At 36.9% G+C, this 25171-nt stretch overlaps 1 protein-coding gene across 8 annotated transcripts in view; it reads right to left on the bottom strand.

Moving 5' to 3' along the window:
* LOC132129149 (ensconsin-like) overlaps positions 1-24747 on the bottom strand; it is a 34303-nt gene extending 9556 nt beyond the window's left edge. Inside the window, exons 1-6 of one of the 8 annotated variants that reach the window (XM_059540621.1) lie at positions 24649-24747; positions 4740-4862; positions 4568-4642; positions 2011-2174; positions 902-1016; positions 242-340 (exon numbers count right to left, since the gene is read on the bottom strand). In XM_059540621.1, the coding sequence (XP_059396604.1) occupies positions 242-340; positions 902-1016; positions 2011-2174; positions 4568-4642; positions 4740-4862; positions 24649-24694 (622 nt within the window). In that variant the 5' untranslated portion in view covers positions 24695-24747. Of the gene's footprint in view, positions 1-241; positions 341-901; positions 1017-2010; positions 2175-4567; positions 4643-4739; positions 4863-17750; positions 18092-24648 lie in introns of those variants that run through there. The other 7 variants (XM_059540619.1, XM_059540620.1, XM_059540623.1 and 4 more) reach the window with 7 other exon arrangements.
* Positions 24748-25171: the final 424 nt, after the last annotated feature.

Raw genomic sequence — 25171 nt, forward strand, 5'->3', positions numbered from 1 at the left:
TAAAGGTGTAAAAGCAAAAAGTGGACTATAAAGAAAAGGATAAATGTCCCCTTTAAAACAAAAACTACTAAAACTACAAGCCACATCTAACATACTACTGGTTAAGCAGTTTGTTCATGTTTCTGGCTCCATGCTAACTGTTCACAGGAAATCAAATGAAAGCTAACTCATTTATGGGTGATGCTACAAACTCAAGCTAGTGCTGTTAGTCTGCTGGTCTACATTGATGATTATATTTCACATTTAGAGCAAAACTGCTGCTGATGCGCCAAGCTGAAAACACCATGATTGTGCTCCAGCCCAGCTAGATCCAACGGAAAGACAGCAGAATCATCAAAACCTGAGAAATAAATATAGAGAGAAGCAGTGAAAGAAAGCGAGAAAGAAGGATTCAGAACCATACAGAGAAAGAGGGATATAGATGGAGCAGAAAATAAAGGAAACAAATGGAGTGTGCCGTGAGCTCAATGCTCCAAGTCAGCAAATGTGACTGAGCAAGAAATATGCCGTACTGCAAAATATATTAATTTATATTTAAACACTCTAAAAATACTCATATTAGGATTTTAAATCCTGACAACCAGGCTAAAGTGAGCTTGTATTTGGGTTGCACAATTAACCGAAAAAAATAAATAATAATAAATTAAAATCTGAAATCACAATACTGAAAAGAGAAGTTTTAAAGCACCTGTAAGCAACTGAATTGGGTTCAAAATATTCCCAGTATTTAATTTTTTTCTTCTGTTTTATTATCATCCAGACAAAAGTTAGAGGCACAAACACTACTACACAAGATGCTGTGGTCCACCTCTATACAGCAAAAACATAATTTGATTTCCAGAATCTCTTTATACAGTAGTATCACATTGATTATTCTGTGAACACATGTGTTTGTGTTTACCGCTGATGTGTGAGGTGCTAGTAGAGATTGTTCCACCCCAGCTCCAGCGGTTGGACTTCGGCCTGACTCTCTGACTCCTCTCCATGGTCCTCCTGATAACAGCCTCATACCGGACCTGAAACGTACACAAGGACATTCTCAATCCAGAGAGCATTCAATTGGACAAAAATGCCCTTTTATTTAGATTTTTCAAGAATTTAACCTGCATGTCCATCCCCTAACACACACACACCAAAAGTGCAAATCTATAGTGATGAGCACTTTACTTACAAAATGTATGATTTGCCTTAAGTATTTATTTTACAATAATAAAGAAAAGGTCTCTGTATATCTTCAAAATGATGAAAACTTAATGGTTCTCAACCAGGGAGCTTCAGCAAATGTCCAGGGCAGTCTTAAAGGCATACTCCACCCTAAAATGAAAATGTAGCTATTAATCACTTACCCCCATGTCGTTCCAAACCCGTAAAAGCTCAGTTCATCTTCAAAATACAATTTAAGATATTTTGGATGAAAACCTGGAGGCTTGAGACTGTCCCATAGACTGCCAAGTAAATAACAGTGTCAAGGTCAACAAAATGTATAAAAAGTTGTAGTCAGAAAACTCCATCTGCCATCAGACGTGCAATCTGGGTTATATTAAGCGACAGGAACACTTTTTGTAAGTGAAGAAAATTTTTTTCAATAATTCCTTTGTCAAAGATCTCCTCTGTGTCACTCCATATCACCGTGATGTGTATGCTCTTCTCTGTCCACCGTGCCACAAGGATGTGCTGTTTCTATGTGTTTTTAGCTTTGATTTGAAATGAGACACAGAAGAGCATACGCAGCATACAGTGATATGGAGTGACACAGAGGAATCCTTTGACAAAGGTCTCATATAACCCAAATTGCACGTCTGATGGCAGATGGGGTATTCTGACGACAACTTTTCATACCTTTTATGGACCTTGACACTTTTATTTACTCGACAGTCTATGGGACAGTCTCAAGCCTCCAGGTTTTAATTTTATTTTGTTGTACTAACATAATCTTTGAAAAAGTGGGGCTTTGTGTCAAAAAAGTATTCTCTGGTAAAACTGTAGTAAAGGGCTTCCTGGTGACCCCACCTTCTCCTCCTCCAGTTTCTGCCGTCGTTTCTCCTCCACAGCAGCACGTCTCCTCTCTTCTTTATCCCGCTGCTCCTCAAGCTTTTTCCTGCGCTCCTCCAGCTGTCTCTCATGAAACTGTCTGGCTCTCTCCTCTCTCTCAATCCACTTGGAATCCCGTACAGCTGCACAAACACAATTTAATTCAAGTTAAGTGTATTTGTATAGCACTTTTTACAATGCATACTGTTTCAAAGCACCTTTAAAGAAAAAACTTGTTTCAATGTTACAATAAGTATTCTGTTATCAGAAGGAGATAAGTGTGTCAAAGTAAGGTCCATATGTAATATACAACTTAAAGACAACACATTATGTGACAGTAAATGTGTGAGGCAGTGATTACAGCTTGTGCTCATAATGATTGCAATAGAAGGATAATATCTAACAGTTCTGTCGATCCAAAGTTGGCTTCATCCAGAGTCTTTGCATATGTTGACGTCGACTAAAATCCTCACAAATGAATGACCTTAATCAGGTGCTGGACCTTTGCAACCTAAACAACTTTTCTGGTGTAAGGAGGTCTGGAAATCAATCAGACTATCTATCAAACTATTGTTTGATCCAATCTCTTGATATATCTCTTGATCCATCCATCAACCCGTCTATCAATCAATAAGGCTTTTTAACTTTTCTTTTAAAACCAGTTTTTTAATTATTGAAAAAGGCTTTTATTGAAGGACGGGGCAGCACAACAATCCTGGACTCCACAACCTGAAAGAATTGTGAAAAAAAACAGTTCACACAAGATTAGCTGATTATAAAAAGTCTACATTTGCACAAACAAAAGTTAATTTAATGGTACAGCCTAGAGTAAATGTGGGAAATGGTCAAAAAGCTTTGGAAAGTGATCGTTAAGTAAAAATGATCAAATATAAAGAAAGGCAGATGTAAATAATCAACATTGTGGATTATCAATTTCATTAGCATCCAAGCACTTCAATAAAATGAGCAAAGTTAATCTGCCAATCTTTCTCTGGCTTTTTTGTCCTGGCCTCTAACGCTTAACATAAAACCGAGTTTACATAACAACTGCCAAAGCAACATGCCCCATTCAGTTAGTCATGCAGTCACGAACAGAGGAGAACAGACAGACACGAGAAATGGGTTAAAAAAAATGCAAGAAATGTAACCTAGGGCTTTACATCGCGAAGGTTTGTTTTGACATAAGAATTCACATGATTTACTAAATCACAAGAACAGTATGTGAACATCCAACTTTGCTTTTAGACTACGCTTACTACAAGGGCTGCCCCCATAATAATCGATTAACCTTTAGTCGACGAGAAGAGGCTTGGTCAACCAAAATTGTATTAGTTGCAAAAAAAAAAAAAAAAAAAAAAAAAGATTTCTTCAGAAAGTGGTGAGGTCATGCAGTCTGTGATGGACAGATAGTTAACGGATGGATTTTTGGCAATATATTAACGTTACATTCAAACACTCGCCCAACTTTCATCGACCTCAAATATGGCTTATCATCTGAAATATGTAAGTATCAACTTTAAATGGCCGCTCAATCTAATGTCAACCTAGAAAAATGTGCATCATGTGGAGAGTGAAAGCTGAACAGTAGCACGTGTGCTCATAGCATGACAGATGGTGGCGCCGAGGTGCTCACTTGCTCTTAAACACTCTGTAATTTTGGTCATAGAGATAACAGTAATACATCTTTTGAATCTTAAAGCCTCTATGTTTATTTGTGTGCACTCACTATAACAAAAAAACATTTCACTCTTATAAAATAATGAAAGAAAACAGGATGCGCTTTCAAACAGCATGAAACTCTTGTGTTTACTGCCCTTAGGCTACAGACATGAAAAATATATATATAGGGATTTAAATGCCTACTTTCAAATTCATGTAATATAATATGTAATCCATATGAAACTTTCAGGTGCATCCATTACTGTGGAGATGACGAGTTAGTTCTGCCGAATTCAACTCTTAAACCAAAAACACTAATTTATTAATAGATTATTAAAATGTTAATGCTGCTTAATCTTACTGTTTTCCCCTGACACATTCATCATCATTACTTCTGCCAGTGTGCTGGGGCAAGCTTTATGCACTTATTAGGCTATGTAGGCAATTAAATTAAATTCTTTAGTCGAGGGCATCCCTTCTTATTACCCATAAAGCCTCTCATTAGGACTGAGTGAGTCTTTGGTCAGAGGACATTTCTAAGGTGACAGTGTGTTTTCAGAGTAAACCACTGCAACCCTTTGAGGCAACATGAAATAAATGACCAAGCGTATGACCTTGTACTTTCTTAACGATTGTTTCTCTTCTTATAATGGCTTTTAGTACCAACAAAAATATGACATATGTAAATGGCATTTCAGCTGTGAAAAATTTTCTGACCAAACTGATACAAATGCATTACAATTTCAAGTCTCGTTGTACCTAATTTCCCACAGAATATACCGCTTCATTCTGGAATATGTCAGATTAAGAAAGTAACATGCATTGCAAGGGCACTTTTGTGTTGTCTTTCATGACAACGTGTATATGTTTGTCATACCATTCTGCTTCTCCAGCTCCTCCCTTCGTTCACGGGCGAGTCTCTGCCTTTCATCGATCTTCAGCATGAGAGGCTCTGCATACACAAGCACACAAACTCTGGATGAGCTCTGGCAGTAAAGCTGGAAGATGACTGTGTATATACAGCTAGCAGTATGTGCGGTGAATCTGACCTGGTCTGGTAACGATGTGTATGTCTGTAGGGCTGGGAATGGTGTAGGTGTACTGTCCAGATGCAGAGGAGTCCGGCTGACTCCATGACGACTTCTCATCTGCTCTAAGAAGGTAGTCAGAGCCTGAATAACAAAGACAGAGGAGAGTGAAGGGGGAAACCCAGCCTGTTTATTCATCAGTATATCAAGAATGAAGAAAATGTAAAAGTGAAATACAAAGTGAGTCATTGATATCTGAAACACCCATGACTATCATTATCAAATGTATTGGTGGTTTCAGTATTAAAGTTAATACTGAAACTTTAAGGACTCACAAATACCAGACATAAAAATAGAACTTGTAATATAACAATAATTAAATCAAATAGATGAAGAAATCAAAAGTAGGGCTGTACAATTAAACTGCAGAATGGAGTGGTGTCTAAATTATTTCATAGGGCCGTTTGTTTTGTTATTAATAGCGATATCAATTAATCGTACTGATATACGATATACTAAAATAATACGATTAATTATCACATCATGTGCCAATTAATTCAAGATAAAGTTATTATTAAAGATAATTTCAAGTCATTATTGTGTTTAATTAGAAAAACACTGAATAGGCATTACAAAAAATAGCAACATACAAAAATACAAATAAATACTGAAATATAAAATATTTTAAAGAAACGATACTTTAAAACTAAAACTAAAAGTGCCAGTAGGTGGCAGCAAATCACTTGCTGCGTCCAAATCCGCATACTATCCGTCCTAAATAGTATTCAAAATTAGAATTAGTATGTCACAAATTGTAGTATGCTGAAATTACTATTCCAAAGGTACCCGGATGGTTTACTGCTTCTGGTAGAAATTCGAAGTGCAGATCTGTGCATACTCTTAACAGCTAATATTGCCCACAACACAATGTGATGTGGACGAGGATTTAATTAGACCTACAAACACGCATGAAAAATGTTAAAAAGCTACAACACAAACACGCCCCTCCCCACCCCCCAATAATTCGACTTTCCATAGTCTGGAATTATTCTAGTGATATTCTAATAGGCCACTTTGTGACATCATAAAACCCCGGAAAACAACGCAGTAGTCCAAACGAGCCATTCGTTGTAGTTCTTGAAAAGGGATTTTTTTTTTTTTTTTTTTTAAACAAAATATCTCCCTTTGGAGTGGACTTTGACATTTGTTACCTTTGTTATCTTTTTTATGTCCAAACATACAAACTAGGGGTGTCACAATTTACCAGCACTGAAGATAGCCGTAATATTCAAAGCAACAATTATCCATATTGTGTTCATTTAGTGTGTGACGATATATGCTTAATACGATTAGTGATAACACTACATGTAAATACTCCCTCGCCAGCACCTGGTTGAGCTCCCAGATGGCAGTATTGAGCCTTAACGCTGACACCTTTCACACAAGACGACAACGCAGTGCTCGCAGCTACTCAGGGGAGAGTAAGTTGCCATTATTTTACTAGTCATAGAATGGGAAACATTATATTAACCTGTTAACAGCAGTTTTCTGAATTCATATATTTAAGTAAAGGGGGATTATTTACATAAGTACTGCTTTTTTTCCGCACCTTTACCTTATCTTTATTTGTAAGTTAAAAATTTTATGTAACCTATTTTTTCTTTCTATCAGCCAATGAGGATTCTGAAAGAAAACTTAACTGTAGTAACACATGCAACTTTAACACACATCTCACTGACAGAACCGCACACTTGAATTTCAATGTTGCAGTTAATGTTATGGTTATTTTAGGAAATAGTTTGCTTTGTAAATTCAGTTCAATTCATTAAGTTAAAGAGGGTACACTTCATCACTCGACTGAATCTGCACATGCATTTTAAAAGGATTTCTTGCTCTTTCCAAGCAATAAATGCACATTATAGAAGAGCTAAGACCTATAGAAATGCATCTTCATATTCACAAGTAAATCTCCATATTATGCGTAAGCTACTTTCTACAAAGACAGCTTATTACCTGTTAGAACAGAGCTATTGTGATATTATTCAATCTATTTTTGTGAGAGATCCCTGAGGAGATGGATCTGAAACAGCCATCACTCGTTCTAGATTCCAGGACAATGCTACTTCTGATTTATCCCAAGCCAAACTCTGTCTGACCTATTTTACCCTCCTTCCAAAACTGCAAGATATCACCTTTCTGAGACAGACAATGGGACAGGTCTCAAATGATTACTGAGGGAAATTTCTGAAATTATACTACTGCAGAAAAAAAGGGACAGATCTTAATAAAGTCATTGTTTTACATTTAATTCAGAAAGGATCACCTCACTTTCTACCAGCTCTGAAAAGAAACACACAGACCTCATTACAACAGTAATCTAACCTGGAGATATCAGTTCTCTACTGAGACTTATTTAAAAAACAGCATACATGTTTATCAATCCCTAAGAGAATGTAAAGCCTAATAATGAGTATGTGTGTATAAGCCTTAGCACATTACTTGGTGGTAAGGGAGACCCAGTGGTGTTTAACCATGAAATTACCTAACAGCAAATCTGAAATCACAAGCTCAAGTAATATGGACACTTCATGCTCCAACACAAAATGCAAGCTTTATGTGGCTTATAAAACTGCAAAAGACAATCCTACATTTTACTGCACCGCAAATGGCTTGATCTTTGGTAAAGTTCACTAATGTTAGCCAAAAATATATGCACCATCTAAACAAACCCCAGGCTATTGTGATTTTAACATGACACCTGATTTTGCTTTCATGTAGCTCACTAATAAAGGCTTTTCATTTGACCCATATATACCCATGGGGTGCATAAACAATCAAAGCTCAGAACAAAGTCAACATCAGTCAGTCTTAGGGCTGGGCGATATGACGATGTATATATCCGATTGATGAAATTAAAAGTCAATATGAATCATTTCATATTATGCTCTACTGTTTATTTTGTGGTGCCACAAAATACATTGTTTACGGCAACAGTTTTTAATCAACTGAATGACGGCAGTCTTGCATGTATTACACGGGGATGCAGGCAGAAACATGAAAAACAGCATGCACACTCACATCACGTTTTTAAGCACTGCAGTTGAAAACTCAATTTAGGCCATTGCAACACAAACAACAGAGCTATGTGTGCGCTGTCTAGGTTTCTGTGTGAGAGGAGTGTGTAAGCCACGCACCAGGGGCTAATAGAACTTGTGAGCAATTTTTGCTGATTTATTGGCTATCCTCATAAACTCAGTCATTTAGGTCTTAAGGGAACGTTAACAGTTGCAAGAAAAAGTGCATGTGTTAGAGTATATTGGATCCGGACTTCGATCTTAAAGGGGAAGCTGTCCAATATTAATCCTTTCTGTGGTTTGTTTTAATCAAACAACAGTAAGAGAAAAATCTCTCACTGCTTAAACAGTAAAGACTAATTAATTTACACAATGTATTATTTATTGTAGTTTTTAGTCCAATTGCCTGTAATTAGTTTCTTGTTCTTATTTCATCCCTGACTGTTTAATAATCTCCAGCGAGAGTGTATTTTCACTATCATGATAAACAGGAAACATAAACTGTTTTCAACAGGAAAACAGTTTATGCATTCAGCAAATTAATTTTGTGTTTGGCGATGGACCTCGATGGGAATATTCCATTTGCTTGGTGGCAGAACAGTGAACGGTGTCTTCACCAGATGCAACACCATCGTGTTGCAACAGGTTTTGTCTGTCTAGTATCTACATAAGACATTTGAACTCTGTGTCAGTACCTCATAAATAGGACGAGGCAGTATACTGTGGGGATTTGTCATGTGTTGTGCCGCATCCAGTGTACCATTACTGATTATAACGAGTAATGAGTATAATGATAATTACTTTTTTATTTAGGGTACTTTTTTGCTAACTGTATTATTTCTTTGGGTGTGTAAATTGGGTGTGTTAGATGAGTGAGACAGTGTTGGACTAATTTCAGAGACGTATATAAATATTACATGCATGCACAGTAACATATTTAGGGTTGGGTATCGATTGGGTTTTATACGATACCGGTGCCATTTCCATACTTTTAAAACTATACCGGTGCCTGAATCGATATTTCTATAAAAATAAATAAATAAATCAATAAAGCCTAAAAAGGATAACATTAAAGAACATTAAAAAGATTTAAAATAAATCCATAGCATTCACACGCTCCTTGGATGCTTTCATTTCCCAAGCTTCCCTTACTCTAAGGCTAATAAATGTATTTCATGATCTGGGTCATTATTTAATACAAAACCACACACAATGTTTCTATTGTATCTCTGTCAGTCACTCTGATATTTAGTTAAAATTAGTGCTGTCTGTCACTGTCTTAAATCAGTTCTGTGAATGACTGTATGTTCATTCTTTATAAAGTAGCAACAATGTCATTTGTAAAGTACAGTCTTAGGCAGATTAGTATTTTCACCCCAAAAAAGTATTTTAAACCAGTTATTTATATCTTCTGCTGTAGTATGTCAGTAGGAAATATCAGTTTACATTTCCAAACATTAATTTTGCCATTAATTTTTAATAATCTAGTGAGATTGTTGAATGCACAAGCAGTCTTGTGTACAGCGAATTTGTGTACAGTTTATGGAGCTAAATGCTATAGCCCCGCTAAAAAAGCCTAGCGACATGATTCTTGTGTACATTTCGGAGAACCAGGACAAATATTTCAATCGATCGCTCAGGCATTTAAGAGGCACTGAAATGAGGCACCGAAATCTGTGTTCTTATTCGGTTCGGTTTCGGTACCCAACCATACATATATTACATGCATGCACAGTTTTAAGGCAGCTTTAATATATATGTTTGTGTATATATAAACACCGCGTCACCAGTGGTTGTTGGTCCATTACCACTGCGCTGCGATGGTAAAAATCTGCCACCATCACAGACCTACATTCCAGTATAGGAAATAAATTGGTACCAGTTCATGAACCTTTGCTCTGAGGCCCATGCCAGATTATTTTACTAATCTGTGTCCTGAATGCCGGGTTGTGCAGGCTGGTTAAGTATGTTATGACGGGAGTACAGAATAAACAGGAGGAGTACACAGACAACAACCACCTACAGCGGCAATCAGCGTTAAGGAAATTATATTAAGGTAGTAACATACTTTAGAACAGTTGCATAGCCAACAAATAAACTAATGAAGAACAGGGATTTAGATATGATGGGATACAGGCTTTGTTTAAAAAAACATAGCTAGTTAGTAAATCAAAGTCCAAGAAGTGTTGTTAGTGCATACTGACTCTCATGAAAGCCCATTTGTGCGAGGGAATACAAATAAATCAAAATCAATCAATAAGGGGACTGTGCTTGGCATTTTCACACAATTCAGACTTTTTTTCCTTGCAATTGAGTTTATATTTTGCTATTCTGAGTTCAGATCTCATCTTGCATGTTATATTTTAGAATTGTGAGATAAAAACCTTTTTATTCTGTGGCAAAAACAAGCTTCCGCAGAATTTATTTCGAAGTAAATGCAACCAAATTATCCAAAAAAAAATTCATAGTGTGCTGCAGTGAGTTTGTACAGCAGATTATGTAGGTTATGGAGGATTTAAGGAAACATCCTCTATTCGGGCTATCTGATACAAATAAGCACAGACAGATAGATAACAGATAGCACAGACAGATAGCAAACTAAAATACAAACAGACACATATACAGAGTGACATTCTAGTAGTAGCCCTTCTTATTTTCTACTGCTGTCAATGTTTTCCATCTTGGCTCTGCTGTGAACAGTTTCCATGCCAGTGTGTGCAGCAAAGCTGAACTGCCTTGGTTTGAGACAAAACATTGGATAAATGCTATGTAAATCAGGAGCCTGCTTTTGTTACACAAGATAATACATTGAAGGAGGAAGGAGAAGGAGAAACCTGTTAAAACAGAGCGCTTGTATACCAGCTTAAACAAACTGTTAAACGAAATCCCAAATTGCACACCAACTATCCAAAATAATATCTGAGATTAGGATTAATGCTTCATAAATAACAGTATGCTCAAAGAAGCACTGCAAAGTCTTCCTGTTTCCCAGGTGTCAGAAAATCCAACTTTACAGGCAAATGTCAGAGTTGAAGCCTAGTGTTGCTGACCTAGAGTTCACTTGTTGGTGAGCAGAGTAACATCTGAAATTAAACGGAACCAATAACAAGTCTCCACCTCCTCTAGCCAGCAAATCTTTAATACAGCTAAATGGCAAACGTCTTCACATGGCACAGTTAAACCTGAATTAATTCTGTTGTCCTTAATTAGCCTGCACAAGAAATCTGGGTGTTATATTAGACAGCAATTTGTCTTTTGAAAATCATATTTCCCATGTTACAAAAACTGCATTCTTCCATCTTAGAAACATTGCCAAGCTACGAAACATGTTATCTGTTTCTGATGCAGAAAAGCTTCATGCATTCATGACCATGACTGGACTGCACAAACTGACAGTCACCACTTATAAGATATTACTAAATATTGTAGAAACATAATTTTCTACAAAGTTGCTTTGTAACGATTTGTATTGTAAAAAGCACTATACAAATAAACTTGAATTGAATTGAATTGAACAAGACCAAAGAAATCAGTTCACTTCTTTAGGACAGGAGTTTTTGAAGTGGACCATTTAAAAAGCAACAAATAATCAAATACTTCAATTAAAAAAAAAAAAAAAAAGTGTAAAAACAAGTGAAAAGCACTATAAATGTTTTCCAATATGTAATAAAAAAAAAGAAAATTATATAAAGGATAAAAAATATATATTACGAATCATTATTTCACAATTCAGACTTATTTTTTCTTGAATTCTGAAATGTAAACTCAATTTTAATTCAGAATTGTGAGGTATCAGTCACAATTGCCCTTTTTATTAGGGATGCACCGGTTGACCGGCCATAGATCGGTTTTCAGTCTTTTTTTCGGCCGATTTTTCCGGAAGCGCGTCCGCGTGCACAGACTACATTGTAATTATTCGCTATGTCATTTGTGTGGAAGTACCGTATTTTTCGGACTATAAGCCGCACTTGAGTATAAGTCGCATCAGTCCAAAAATACGTCATGATGAGGAAAAAAAACATATATAAGTCGCACTGGACTATAAGTCGCATTTATTTAGAACCAAGAACCAAGAGCCGCGAGAGGGCGCTCTATGTCTTCATTGTAGACTACAGGAGCACTGAGCAGCATAGAGCGGCTGTAGACGGTAATGTTTTCTCTTGGTTTCATTTATCTTGGTTCATGTCAAATTAATTTTGATAAATAAGTCGCACCTGACTATAAGTCGAAGGACCAGCCAAACTATGAAAAAAAGTGTGACTTATAGTCCGGAAAATACGGTATTTCGAAATCTGTGCGTAGGACACGGGCAGCCGTTCAGCACTGGAAGTGCAGAGTTACATGTCTGAGGCACTGATAGCAGGAAGCGATCAGCCGTTGGTGTACTGGCGCTCAAATAAGACCCTTTTTCCCTGCGCTCACTGAAGTCACTGAAGCTGCGCGAGCTTAGCTACTGTACCTGTCCCTGCACAAGCGGAGACAGTGAAGCGATATTCAGCTCAACATCTCTTGTCATGGATGAGAAACGAAACTGATTAAACTGTGACAAAACTGAAATGCTTTTTTTTGTTTTTCCATCAAGTAGACCTTGCATACACGTTTGAAAAGCCAGAAGTAAACGTCAGTTCTGTATAGGATTATTTCTATTTTACCTTAAAATTACATAGACTGAATTTGATTTTAAAATCACCTGCTGTAGCACACTGAAAAAAAGGGTTTCATTTATCCAATTAAAAAAATTTAGGGTAATGATTTACATCTATATTTTTTTGAGACAATAGTTACTTATTTTTCATTGGCTCAAGTAAAAAAATAGATGTGAATCATTACCCTAATTGTTTTTTTTTAATTGGATGAATGAAACACTTTGCATCTTTGTTTTATTCGCACCAACATTATTTGATTTTAACATTTTGGAATAATGTATTTATATAGCATACTTTTATTTAGTCTCACTGGTAAAGACCATTTTTTATTTAAAGCCAAATTCAAAAACACTGAATGCTGATTAAGAAACATCTTATTGAGCATGTGTTGATTGTGTTGTTTGGAATTGTAGAACTATGCAGTTGTTGCCTTTAATTTCACATAATTACAGTTAATGTTTTCATTTATGCCAGTTCTATGTAGTTTCAACCAAATTCAAAAACAAAAGCTAAATGCTGATGTCTGTACCATCTGTTTTTATTGAATGCCTTTACACTGTTTGCTTGCAAAGAGGATCATATTTTAGGGAATTTTAGCATTAAAAAGCTTAAAAACATCTAGTCTAGGAAACAGTGAACTGCACATCAATGACAGCTCTTACCTTGAATCTCACTCATAATTTTGGAATATTCTGGAAAACCTCATGCCAACCTTGTGTCTACATCACCAAGGAAGCCATCCTAATCCAATACATCAGACACAACCTCGTGCTTACACAAAGTTCAAAGGATGCAACATCCATTATAGGCTGATGATAATGTGTATGCTCATTCATGGTCAAATAAAGAGGAATATTGAGACAAGGACGAGGAAAAACTGGACTTCGACCCAACACCTTCAATCTTAGACTGATTGAAAGGAGATAGTAGATCCCCCTTTTTGAGAGTGTAAATGTGAGATTATGGATAACAATTGTGTGTGTGTGTAATTGCAGTGTGTGCAGTACAGAACAATTACAAGATTAAAGAGAGAGAGAGATTAGCGATTAGTGTGCAATTCTCCACATGGCACCAGGATGTGTGTGTGTATTGGGGTGGGAAGGCCCAGAGATCTGAGCAGCTTTGCGGCAGCTAATGTTACACTTACAGAGAGGGGGAGAAAGAACAGAGGAGCCTTACCCTCACCTACCAGTACAAGACAAATCAAACGGGACCCAATTAAATCCATTCTTTTATTATGGAGTGTGGTAGACAACATCTGAAGAATTTTACACCACCTGACATTCAGGGTAATGATCCATTAAAACAATGTGAAATGACAAAAACAAATATGCAAGCAGGGACGGGCAGTATCTCAGGTGTATTTAAAATACATATCAAATTTAATTTGTATTTTAAAACATTTAAGATTAGTATTTTTAAAATACCAGTTAACCTCTTCATAGGGGTGCTGATTTTGTGCATCAACTAGTTCAGATGCCCCCTCACCCCAACCCCAACAGCATTGGGTGAGTGACTTTTCTGGAATAAGATAAGGTGAGGATGTCATGGTCAATTGTACTTTATTAAATTCAAATAGTGCATCATTCAAATTTGCCTTCAGTTAACACCAGGAACGTCGTTAAGCCTATTTTAGTGGGGCTAAAGCTACCCCAAAATGTTCCTAAGCCCCCCCCCCCCCCAAATGATAATAAGAACAACAATAACAATTCGATTTATCAACAACCGTATCCTCATTCATATTTAGACGCGACAAATGATATATATCCAGCTACAAAAAATAGCCGAAAAAATCGTAAGTTGGACAGAAGTACAAAGAGTCGTGCTATCAAGATGAGGTTTCGTTGCATTGGTGTGAACTGGCAGCTTTCAGAGCGTTGCAGACCGGAGCGCTGGAAGTAACTGGAGGAGTTAATCTCGTCTCGTCCTTACTCTAGTTTGGTCTGACCTCGCTATGCACCCTCCCGCACACACACACCGATACACATGCTTATGGTGAAAGGAAGATTGGTAAATGTTGTGATATTTGTGGAGTGAAATTGTACATTGCTTTTAATTACCTGCTCACCTTTAGCTAAGTTTTCTTGAGGTAAAGGAAAGGGGATATTTTGGTTTGCTATGGAGAACTGTAGTCTAGCTAGAGTGAACAAGCAAAATACAAGAAATGGTTAACTTAGCAAGCTTATCACTACTCTTTATTCTTTACCAATAATATAACCGATCTCTATAATAGGCATATTCTAAAACAATATCAATCCCCATAGAGATATTTTAGCAGAGAGAAAGAGAAGCAGCCGCAGGAGATTGGTTGGTCAGTTGATTCTGAGGGAGCCGGTGTGATTCAGTTATGGTCTATGTCTAAGGATTGTTTTGTTGTCTTTTAACAATAAGCATTTGTTGGCAGGTCTAGGCACTATGCATAGCCTAAACTAAATTATTTCATTATATTTATTATTGGGGGCTGCACGATATTGGGAAAAAATGACATTGCGATATTTTATTTTTCTGCGATATATATTGCGATATGAAATCTAATCCAATTTTTTCTTAGAAACAAAAACGGGGTGAGCACACTTACATTCTCATTTTAAATGATTTAAACATCGACACCATCATGTCAATTGATTAATATGCGCGAGGGAGAGAGAGCAAGACAGCGCTCGGGTTGTTAGAAGACTGTGAGCGTGCGGCCAGGGCTCGCTCTCGCTCGCTCTCGCTCTCTCTCGCTCTCGCTCTCTCTCGCTCTCTCTCTCTCTCGCTCTCTCTCGCTCTCTCTCGCTCTCTCTCGCTCTCTCGCTCAAACTGACAGGACTTAAAAACACATGCATAATGTGTTTGATAAACATGATAAACAACACAAATGGTTGTAACCATAGTAACAACAAAAAAATTATAAAAACAACATAAGATATTATTTAATAAACAAATTCAATTGTGCCGACAGTTTAATAGTGCACTAAAGTTCAGACAAACAAAACATTGAATACTCACTAACTGACTACTGAATTACTAGTTGACTATCCTTACACATCCCTCCTTTGAATGCTTTATTCTTTTGCAGAGCACAGCCTTTGTGGCACACCCAGAACATAAAACTGATAGAAGCCACTTAAATGAAAAAAAAAAACAGTGACTGGAACTGGATCCATTTCTCCATCTCGGAGTTACAAGAACCCCACAAAAAAAAACCAAAAAAGTAGCCTAAGAAGTGTATGTGTGTAATGCCTACACCAGTGAGGAAGCAGTGTTTTGAGTTCAGAGGGATTTTTGGCCCAGCTGAGAACAGTCTTGTGACCCAAATCTGAGCATGTGAAAAGTCAAAGTTGGAGTCAGACCTCACATGTTTAAGTACGTTTGCTTTACATTTTAATTGTAAGGAGGTTTAGGCTAATTGCATAAGAAAGCTTACATAAAAGTGATTCCTCATATAAAGAGATATGTCAATTCAGATCTACAAAGGAAACTACTGAATGTGAGCATTAACCTATATCCCTTATTCAAATGCAAAACCTTCTGCCTTAGTCCGAACAGTCCCATCCACCTCTATGTGGATCCTTTCAGTCAGTTGTTTACAATCCACTTCCCAGTGGTCATGTGACCCCACCCACAGCCCAGGCCATCCTGTCCAACTTGTCAGTCATCTGCCAATAGCAATGGGTAGGGCAAAACAGCCACTCCCAACAGAAAAAGAGAGCAAAAATATTTTTATTTTCAGTACAAGCAGTGTTAAAACAGACACTCAAGACTGATAAATGTTGTTTTCTCCACTTCAGTGAAATGCATGTGATGCTGACGCTCACAATTATCTAACTAAACACTATGTATTTTAGGTCGTAGTCATAGAATTAGTAGTTCAGAACACAGGGTCCTTGCTGCTAACTAGAATGCACTTTTAAGCATAACACCTATGATGCTCAAAATTGCTGTCTTAAGTTTTAAGACTCAGACAAAAAAAAGAAAGAAAAAAACTGCCAGTACGAAGCCATTAGCTACAGAGTATTAAGGCCACACTTTCCTTACGCACATTTAGTGACTGAATCAGGGCTCTTAAAAGTTTGTCATGAATTCTCACTAAGAGAATTTGGTTTTTATAATATATATATATATATATATATCGTACCGGACCGTTTCGGTACAGGGCTTTCGGTACGGTGCACGTGTGTACCGAATGACCGAATGCAATATTTTGTTTGCGGAACATATACATTTTCGTGTTTCCAAACGAACATATTAAGTGGCGGAAGTCTTCGCGTTCAGCGCAAATCCCGCCCTGCAGCTGATTCTAAGGCCGGTGACACACTGGCTGCGTGGCGTGAGCGTGGCGTTTCTGCTGTTTGTCAGTTGCGTGACACCTGCTTCGCATTTTCTGTGTCTTTACACACCAGAATGGTGCCTGACGCGGCGCTGACACGCTGCTGCTACTGTAGGTGACAAAGAGGGAGACCGACGAGGCACCGACAGACCAGGATCTTGTCTTCACTACAACAATATCTATACTTCATGTTGAGCATAAATATAAAGCCTACTGATAGACAGTGTTTGACAGGTGCAATATGCCAGTGTGTCACAGGCCTAAGGTTTTCAAAAGGCATCACGCGAGTGTGAACATCACTACAACTAGGAAAAAAAAAGATTGTAATTCAAACGCAACTCCCGTCGGCATTTAAACGCTATAACGAAATCTGAGCAGGTCTAAAAACTGAAACTGTTGATGCTGAACTTTACACTTTGGAAAAGTTATATATATATTTTAAATATGAGCAGGCCTACAAGCTGGGATTGGTAATGCTGCACTGTAATCATAGTTATTTATTTATATTTTTCATTCAATTTTATTATATGATATTGGTTTGAGACAGAGTATTTTATTTAGTGGAGAACTTTGCAGCAGTATTTTATTTCTTATTCTTTTTTTATTTTTATTTTATATATATATATATATAACAAAGTTTAATGTTTGCATTTCTTTCCCTTACTGTACCGAAAATGAACCGAACCGTGACTTTAAAACCGAGGTACGTACCGAACCGTGATTTTTGCGTACCGTTTCCACCCAAAATATATATATATATATATATATATATATATATATATATATATATATATTTAGCAATGTTTGCACATCACTAACCCTGCACTGCTATGCCGTCATCGGATGATACACAGTTAAATTTAACTTTTACCAACTACAAAACAAGCAAACACATGGATCACTTAATAGGCTAGGTATTAGCTTAGCACCCCTGACACCAAAACCCCAGAGAGATTTACATCAGCCTTTTTAATCTTTCCTATCCTGACCTCCCACGTACCTCCTCCTTTCCCTCGTCTCTTGCAGCTCCGCTGTCCCTCTTCTTCCTCAGCGATGGTGGAGAGAGACGGGATAGCTGACCTGCAGGCCCCCCTCCTCCTCATCCTGAGGGGGGCCGGCATCCTCCTCTCTTCTCCTGTGCCTCTCTCTTTCAGCACCCAACACTGCTAACAGCTAGCACCCCACGCATCTCCTCTGAATGATCTTAGATGATACAGCACTTAGTAGGAAGAGTAACGAACACAGTAACAGCTGGAAGACGTGACAAGACAGATTGAAAGGAAAAAAAGAGATGAGTCAAAACTACTTCCAGTCCAACCCGACTTACTGATGCTCCTGTAATCCACAGAAGCAGCCGGATCTCTTCCTCCTTAAGCCTGAGAGACACGGCTGCTCTAGTTGCTGATGCTGACACTGTCTGTCTCTCTCTCTCACACTCTCTCTCGCTCTCTCACAGGCCCTTATAGAGAGAGTACCACAGACTGACAAATGCACTGAAACACTGCCTCACACACACACAGTCCTCTGTTTCCTACTGAAATATTCAGTATGAAGACCTGCAAGGTGAGCCAGCCGATAAACAGACACCATGACAGTTACGGCACACATAATGGTGAGATAAAAATGAACCGGAAAGAGAATAATTATTGCCCGTCCTACAATTGTTCACAAACAAATACTGACCAACTTGAATCTGCTGTGAGATCTATATAGTAAACTCTTTCATCCTTGCATGAAATTCTACATTCTGCTGATTCTTAGAAACACACCCGTGAAAATTCACCAAACATTGGTAAATATGATGGCACCTGAAGACAGTTGTCCCACATTTTAAATATGTTTACAGACTGGCTATAATATAATCCAAAAACAAATACACACACCAGGGATGGGTCAGGATGATCGCCAAGTCATCCAACAGTGGTTGAACATCAAAAGAGCTCAAACTGAATGTATTGAGTCAAAAGGACTGGGTACAACAACATCTTTCCATTCTGTTGTTTTTGCTGGCGATGTGCAAAAACAAAGCCAGCTCTTTCAATGAACTGGAAAGTAAGTTTGTGTTTTGAATCATTCTGATGAAATACTGAATCCATAAGAGCAGTTATCGCTTGTGTCCCACCCCTTACTGTCATGAGATAAGAGCGTGTGTGTGTGTTTATGAATGAGAAACAGCTGATAGTTTACAGCCAACAAGTGCATGACACCTAAAGATCAACCTTTGACCTACTGCAAACTGAAAATCATCATGACTTTAGTTCACAAACACAAAACTGATGCAGTAATGAAATACTGTTATTTGATCCCCTTTTACATGCAGTGCCAAGTCGACTTAAACCACTAATATCCACCAAATGATTGCATCTGTAAATTCTCCTTTTACTTTAATCTACTATACCAAGCCTATTTTGGTTCCAGGACCTTAAGACATAATGGCAAAAGCAGCACCATTTCTAAATAAAGTGAAAAGCGCTTCAAAACAACAGAGCAGTTCACACCACAAGCAATCAGGGTCATTTATTGTAATAATCTTTTAGTGTTATATTAATGCGTCCCACACATAGACTTACTTGGGCGAGCACTCAAGTTGATGAATATGACAATGTCTACTTTATGACTTTAAGAATGCATATTTTCTCTCTCATCTGAAGGATCAGCCTGAAATAGTATACACATTTCAAAATAGGTTAATGCTCACAAAATTTTTTTGTCTTCTTTTTTTCTGGGCATTATTGATATTTTGGTTACACAATTAAATGTATTTAATTTAATTTCCATTTAATTCATAGTAAACTATTTCTGGCTAGAATGCTTCCCCGCAGGAAGAACATTATTTGACATATATTATTCAATATATAGATTTTTCCAGTAAAATCTGTGTCCCATTCAATGAGAGAGACACTTATGACAAAGTAAGGAGAACTCTACCATTCAAATGCAGTAATATTGCATAATTTACAATTCATATTATAATGCATAATATTAATATGTAATTGAATGTAATAGTAGCCTATGTAATTAAAATTAATTTAAATATTGTTAAAAATGACACATTATTTGTTATTTGTCACATGTACTGTAGTACACCATTTTTTGTGCAGTGGGTAATAGGAGGATTTTCCACCGGCTACCGCCGCCTGTGTGAAGCAGCGTAAATCCTCTAATATTTTTTATCTAGAGCCAAACGAGTTTCATTCAAGCCCTTTCTGTGTGCAATGCTTCTCTATAAAGACAATTAAGCACCAATAATGGATGCAGACATCATGGTTATTTTAAAAACAGAAGCAGAAACACAGTAAGCAACAAAAAGATTAATTATTTTGCTAAAACATTAAAAAATAAAAAATGCTGGAAATATAGTTAATTTTACCTATTGTACTTTAACAGTTCAAACCAGGTTTGAGACAAGACATTTATTTTATTTTTTTTTAGAGATGCACCGATGGATCGGCCAGGGATCGTCATCGGACGATTTTCCTCATGATCAGCCCGGATCAGTCTCACTTCTTTCCGATTTCGAGCAGATCCATTTTGTTACCAGCCGCACAGGCAATAACATCAGCCACGCATTCTCGCTCTCTTCTCTCTCACACAACTCTCATTCGCTCTGGTTAAATGGTGCTTTTATCACACATTACTTTAGTAATTCCCACAGGTTTCGTGCTTACACCAAAAGCGCGCGCACCACCACTGATCTATATTAGTGGAGCGCACAAGCCCCACTCAGTCGCAAACAGCTTGTGAGCCACAAATACCAAAATAAGTGGCTCACTATGCTAAAACATTCAAATGCATACAAAATTATGTCAAAATGCCCATCTTGGCGAGTATCCAGTTTAACACAGTCAGATTTGGAACATTAAATACTTGAGAAAGAGGAGGTATGTTGTCTAACAGTATACAGGGTCCGTGGATAAACTCTTAAAGGGACCATAGTCCAATATTCCTGCTGATGTCTGTCATGTTAATCAAAGAACAAAAGACAAAGAAAATCACTTTCTGCTCTTGACTGAAAACATTTAATAACTTAAATGGTAGCATTCATTTGTATTTCTTTTTTACAGTGAAGACTAGAGCTGAAACAACGAATCGATTTAATCGATTAAAATCGATTATTAAAATAGTTGTCAACTAATTTAGTCATCGATTCGTTGCTAAATAACTTTTATTTGCCGTAAGCGGCTCATTTCGTGCATATTTCAAATCTGCGGTGACCAAAGTGTGGCAGTAATGAGCCACCGGAGGTTTTACTCAGCCAGTACAACAGGAGAAGTAGCGAATAGCCAATAGCTGGCCTTGTTTTATGTCACGTGCCCCCCGAGCAGCGTCTCTGCGGCCATAGACATCATATGATGTCTATGTCTGCAGCATTCAGCGTGATGTGGGAGTACTTTACATTGAGCCTTTAAAAAAGAAGAGTAACCTGTAAACTCTGCACTACTGCACTGTTTAAGGGGACGTTCACATATCGCGTCTTTTGCGCGCTCAAGTTCGTTATTTCCAACACCGCACCGCATCGAGTTAAAAACATTTAAACTTTTCAGAATGCCGCAACCGCACCGCGGGTCATGTGACAAGAACTAACCAATCAGCTTCATCCTTTCCCGTAACAACGTTAAAAGCTCAGTCAAGATGAAAGGAACAGCTGATCATAGTTGTATATGGATTTCCATTTTGAAATAAATTTAGTAGCAGAGCTACTGCAAGCGATTTTTTTGAGCTACAAATCCATTTATCCTTTGCTGAAATTTCCGCGTCTTCAAGGAGAGAGCAAGGAGGTTGCTTAGCAAAGGCAGACGCCTCAGGGGCGCTTCTGCGCGAGCGCTTTGGAAAGAAGGAGAAAGCGGTGCGCCTAGCGTTTTCCACGCGTTTTAGGCGCGATTTGTGAACGGCCCCTAAGACTTTCATTTGTGCAGATTCTCCAGTACAATGTTGTTTGCAAATGTTTAGTCGTAAAAGCTGATAACATTGCTTTTTAACAGTTAACATTTAAAGCTTTACAAACATGTTCTGTGATCAGTTTGTCGTTTACCAGTTCAAAATTCAGTCGTGCAGCCTAATTATGACTGAATGAGAGAGGTAAATGTAGATATTTGAAATGCACTTTTTTTTCTAAGTATTCACTGCTCTTTTTCACACAGCAGGTTTTTTGTGTGTGTCCTATTTTTTTTCTGGACAACCTTCTGATGGATTTTACTTTAAATTGTGAGTTCCATTCAGGTTTCATGCCATTGGCACTTTTTTTGAAGGATTGTTTACAATTTCACAGCAAAAGCTTTGTTCAGGATGTTAAACTACTTTAGGAGCTCTAAGGACTGCCATGGTGAAAACATTATTTGAAATCTCCTTGTGAAATTTGCTAGAGTATGGGTCAGTGTTCTGATTGCAGAAGAGTTCTACAAAAGAATTACTAACACAATAAAACAACTCCAGGTATATTTTTGATGAGGATATGACAGTGCAAAATGGTTAAAATCTCTTAAATCTATGCTGAATGATAAAGACCATTTATTAATAATTTACTTGGGGAAAAAATGGAAAAAACTAAAATATAAGTACATAAACCGATTAATCGATTAATCGTAAAAATAATCGACAGATTAATCGATTATCAAAATAATCGTTAGTTGCAGCCCTACTGAAGACTACAGAAATTACCTTTGATAAAATTTACATTTGATTACTTTAATTTCTGTAATACTTCTTACTTGAATAAAAACTTACTTAACCTGAAAAAAATATATATTTTTTTTATTATATTCATAGCTCTGAACCTGATGTATGGTCTTTAACATTTCTACCTCTATAAGAGACACTTAACATGCACTGTAGCATTAAACTTTGATGCATGTTGCATGAATAAGCCAATACCTGATAATTGTATGTGTACTAAATCCATAAAACTGCACAAGCAAACGTTCTTGCAATAAAATAACCATCTGTCTTTATTGGTAAATATTAAATAGAATATTCAAATGCTGAAAGTGAGGTTATCAGCTTGTTTAAAAATTATCCACATTTGTCTATATGAATTGCATGCATTTCAGAGCATGTGACATCTGGGAACACTGAATAAGCATTAATACATATGTGCCACTATTTATACTGCTTACTGTCTAAAGCAAATAAATAAGAATTTGCATTTAGCACTCATAAATGGAAAGGTCGGGCTCATGCTAAATCATTCAAATATTCAGGAAGCAGGGGATACATACAATGAAGGCGTCATCATGGATTCTCATAGTCAAGCTTCAGTCACATACAAAAACAATTTCTTTATAGTTTATTTTTTCATCAAAACAGATTTGGAGAAATGTAGCATTACATCACTTGCTCACCAATGGATCCTCCGCAGTGAATGGGTGCCGTCAGAATGAGAGTCCAAACAGCTGATAAAAACATCACAGTAATCAACACCACTCCAGTCCACCAATTAATGTCTTGAGAAGTGAAAAGCTGTGTGTTTGTAAGAAACAGATTCACCATTATGATGTTTTAACTTTGAATCATAACTTCTGGCCATAAGAAGCAATGGATAGAGGACCCTGGAAGCAATGGTCTAAAATTAAAACTAAATCTTTTCACTTCACAAGATGTTAATTGATGGACTGAAGTTTGTGGATTATTGTGATGTTTTTAATCAATGAAGGCACCCATTTACTTCCATTGGTGCGCAAGTGATCTGTTCTGATGAAGAAACAAACTTAATCTTGGACTGCATGAGTGTGGGTAAAGTTTTCATTTTTGGTGAACTATTCATTGAAAGCTTCTACTGATCAGTAAATAAAGTAGGTTATGAACTGATGCTGATAATAATTAAATATAATCAAAATAATCAAATGTCTTCATATTTATAACAGTGATCTATATTTATCAGTATATCCATCCATACATGTCAAAAACACACACTATCAATCTAAAAGACAATAAAAAGTTGATTAAAAAAAACTACTCGCTCTTACTTTACTAAATTCATAACTGAGAAGGCACAGGAATCTGCTCTTTGCCCCTCCAGCCCAAAGAAAGACAGTAACCTTACACTTTAACCAGTAAAACCGTTGTTGTCTGTGGCTAGAATCTACTGACAAAGCTTAGATGTTGTAACCACAAAGGCCAAGTAATCTCTGTTAATCTGCAAGATTGGTTAATCTAGAAATTAACAAATATCAGTCTGACCTACATTGAGTCTGTCTTTGGACCAGTGTAATGCAGACACAAAACTACTCAGAAACACTTCCCCTTGCTTTTCTTACAGGTTTTCGTTTCTTAAAACCCATTTCTATTTTCAAAAGGTAATATGGGTTGGATCGGACACATTAGTCACCAGTATTTAGACAAATAAAGACAATATGAGAGTAAATAAGAGGGGTATGAAGATGACGTGGGCGGGGTACGTTAATCTAAATGTAAATACAATGCGATTCCCTCACCAACATATTTATGTAACAAACTAAACAAATAAAGAAAGGAGGATTACACCTGGGACTTTAGGGCGATATTTACTTGGCTGTAACGTTACAAATAACACAACAACACGAGTCCAATACAACATATATACTGTAGCCTAAACTTGCAAGATGTAACAGGTGCTCAGCTCAAAACTGCTTCAACTGCGTTTAAAAGAGTATAAACGAATTAAACAGCATCATATCAAAACATAAACCAATGTTTTAACCTTGGAGATATAAACACCCGATGGCATTACTTTGGCTCAAGCGTTTAGGCTGATTTAATGATTTAACGTAATCCTTTTCCTATGACCGGCGCGCGCTGCTTTCTGAGGTAAAAGTGTTTTATATTGTGACAGGTTGAACCGAGCAGCTTTAAAAACAGATAAAGGTTTGGAAGCGCTGATAGTAATTTTGGACAAACTTTACGTGAAGTAAATAAATGCTCACCTTGGCTTGAGCTCTGACAGACGTCGCTTCCATCCCGCTCCGCCATTTCACCGACGTCACATAAGAGGATTAGAGAGCGCGCGCTTAGTACTAAAGCGGCGGTTACGCGCCTCTAGCGGACAGGTGCAGAATCACAGATACACACAGACAGACAGACTCGACCGATTGCAAGAGCTCTTTGCTCATAAAGTCCTAATTCAGTAATTATTGTTCATTAAATTTTTAGTTTTAATTATTAAATAGTTTATATCTGTCTTTATTGAATTGCAACTGCATGTTTATAAAACACTGTGTGTTATCAAATATAACTCGTTAATTTTATTTTAAAATGTTAATTGAATTTAACTTTAGATTTTTTAAATAATTTGTATCTTTAAAAATATGCATGTATTATTATTTCTGTTTTCTAATATATTTTATAATCACTCAATCATTTATAGGCCTATTTATTATATTTTAATTTTTTTATTTTTAAACAGTTATTTAAAATGGTTTAATAAGATACTTTAATAATTAATAATAT

The sequence above is a fragment of the Carassius carassius genome, chromosome 46, assembly GCF_963082965.1.
Source record: "Carassius carassius chromosome 46, fCarCar2.1, whole genome shotgun sequence".
NCBI lineage: Eukaryota > Metazoa > Chordata > Actinopteri > Cypriniformes > Cyprinidae > Carassius > Carassius carassius.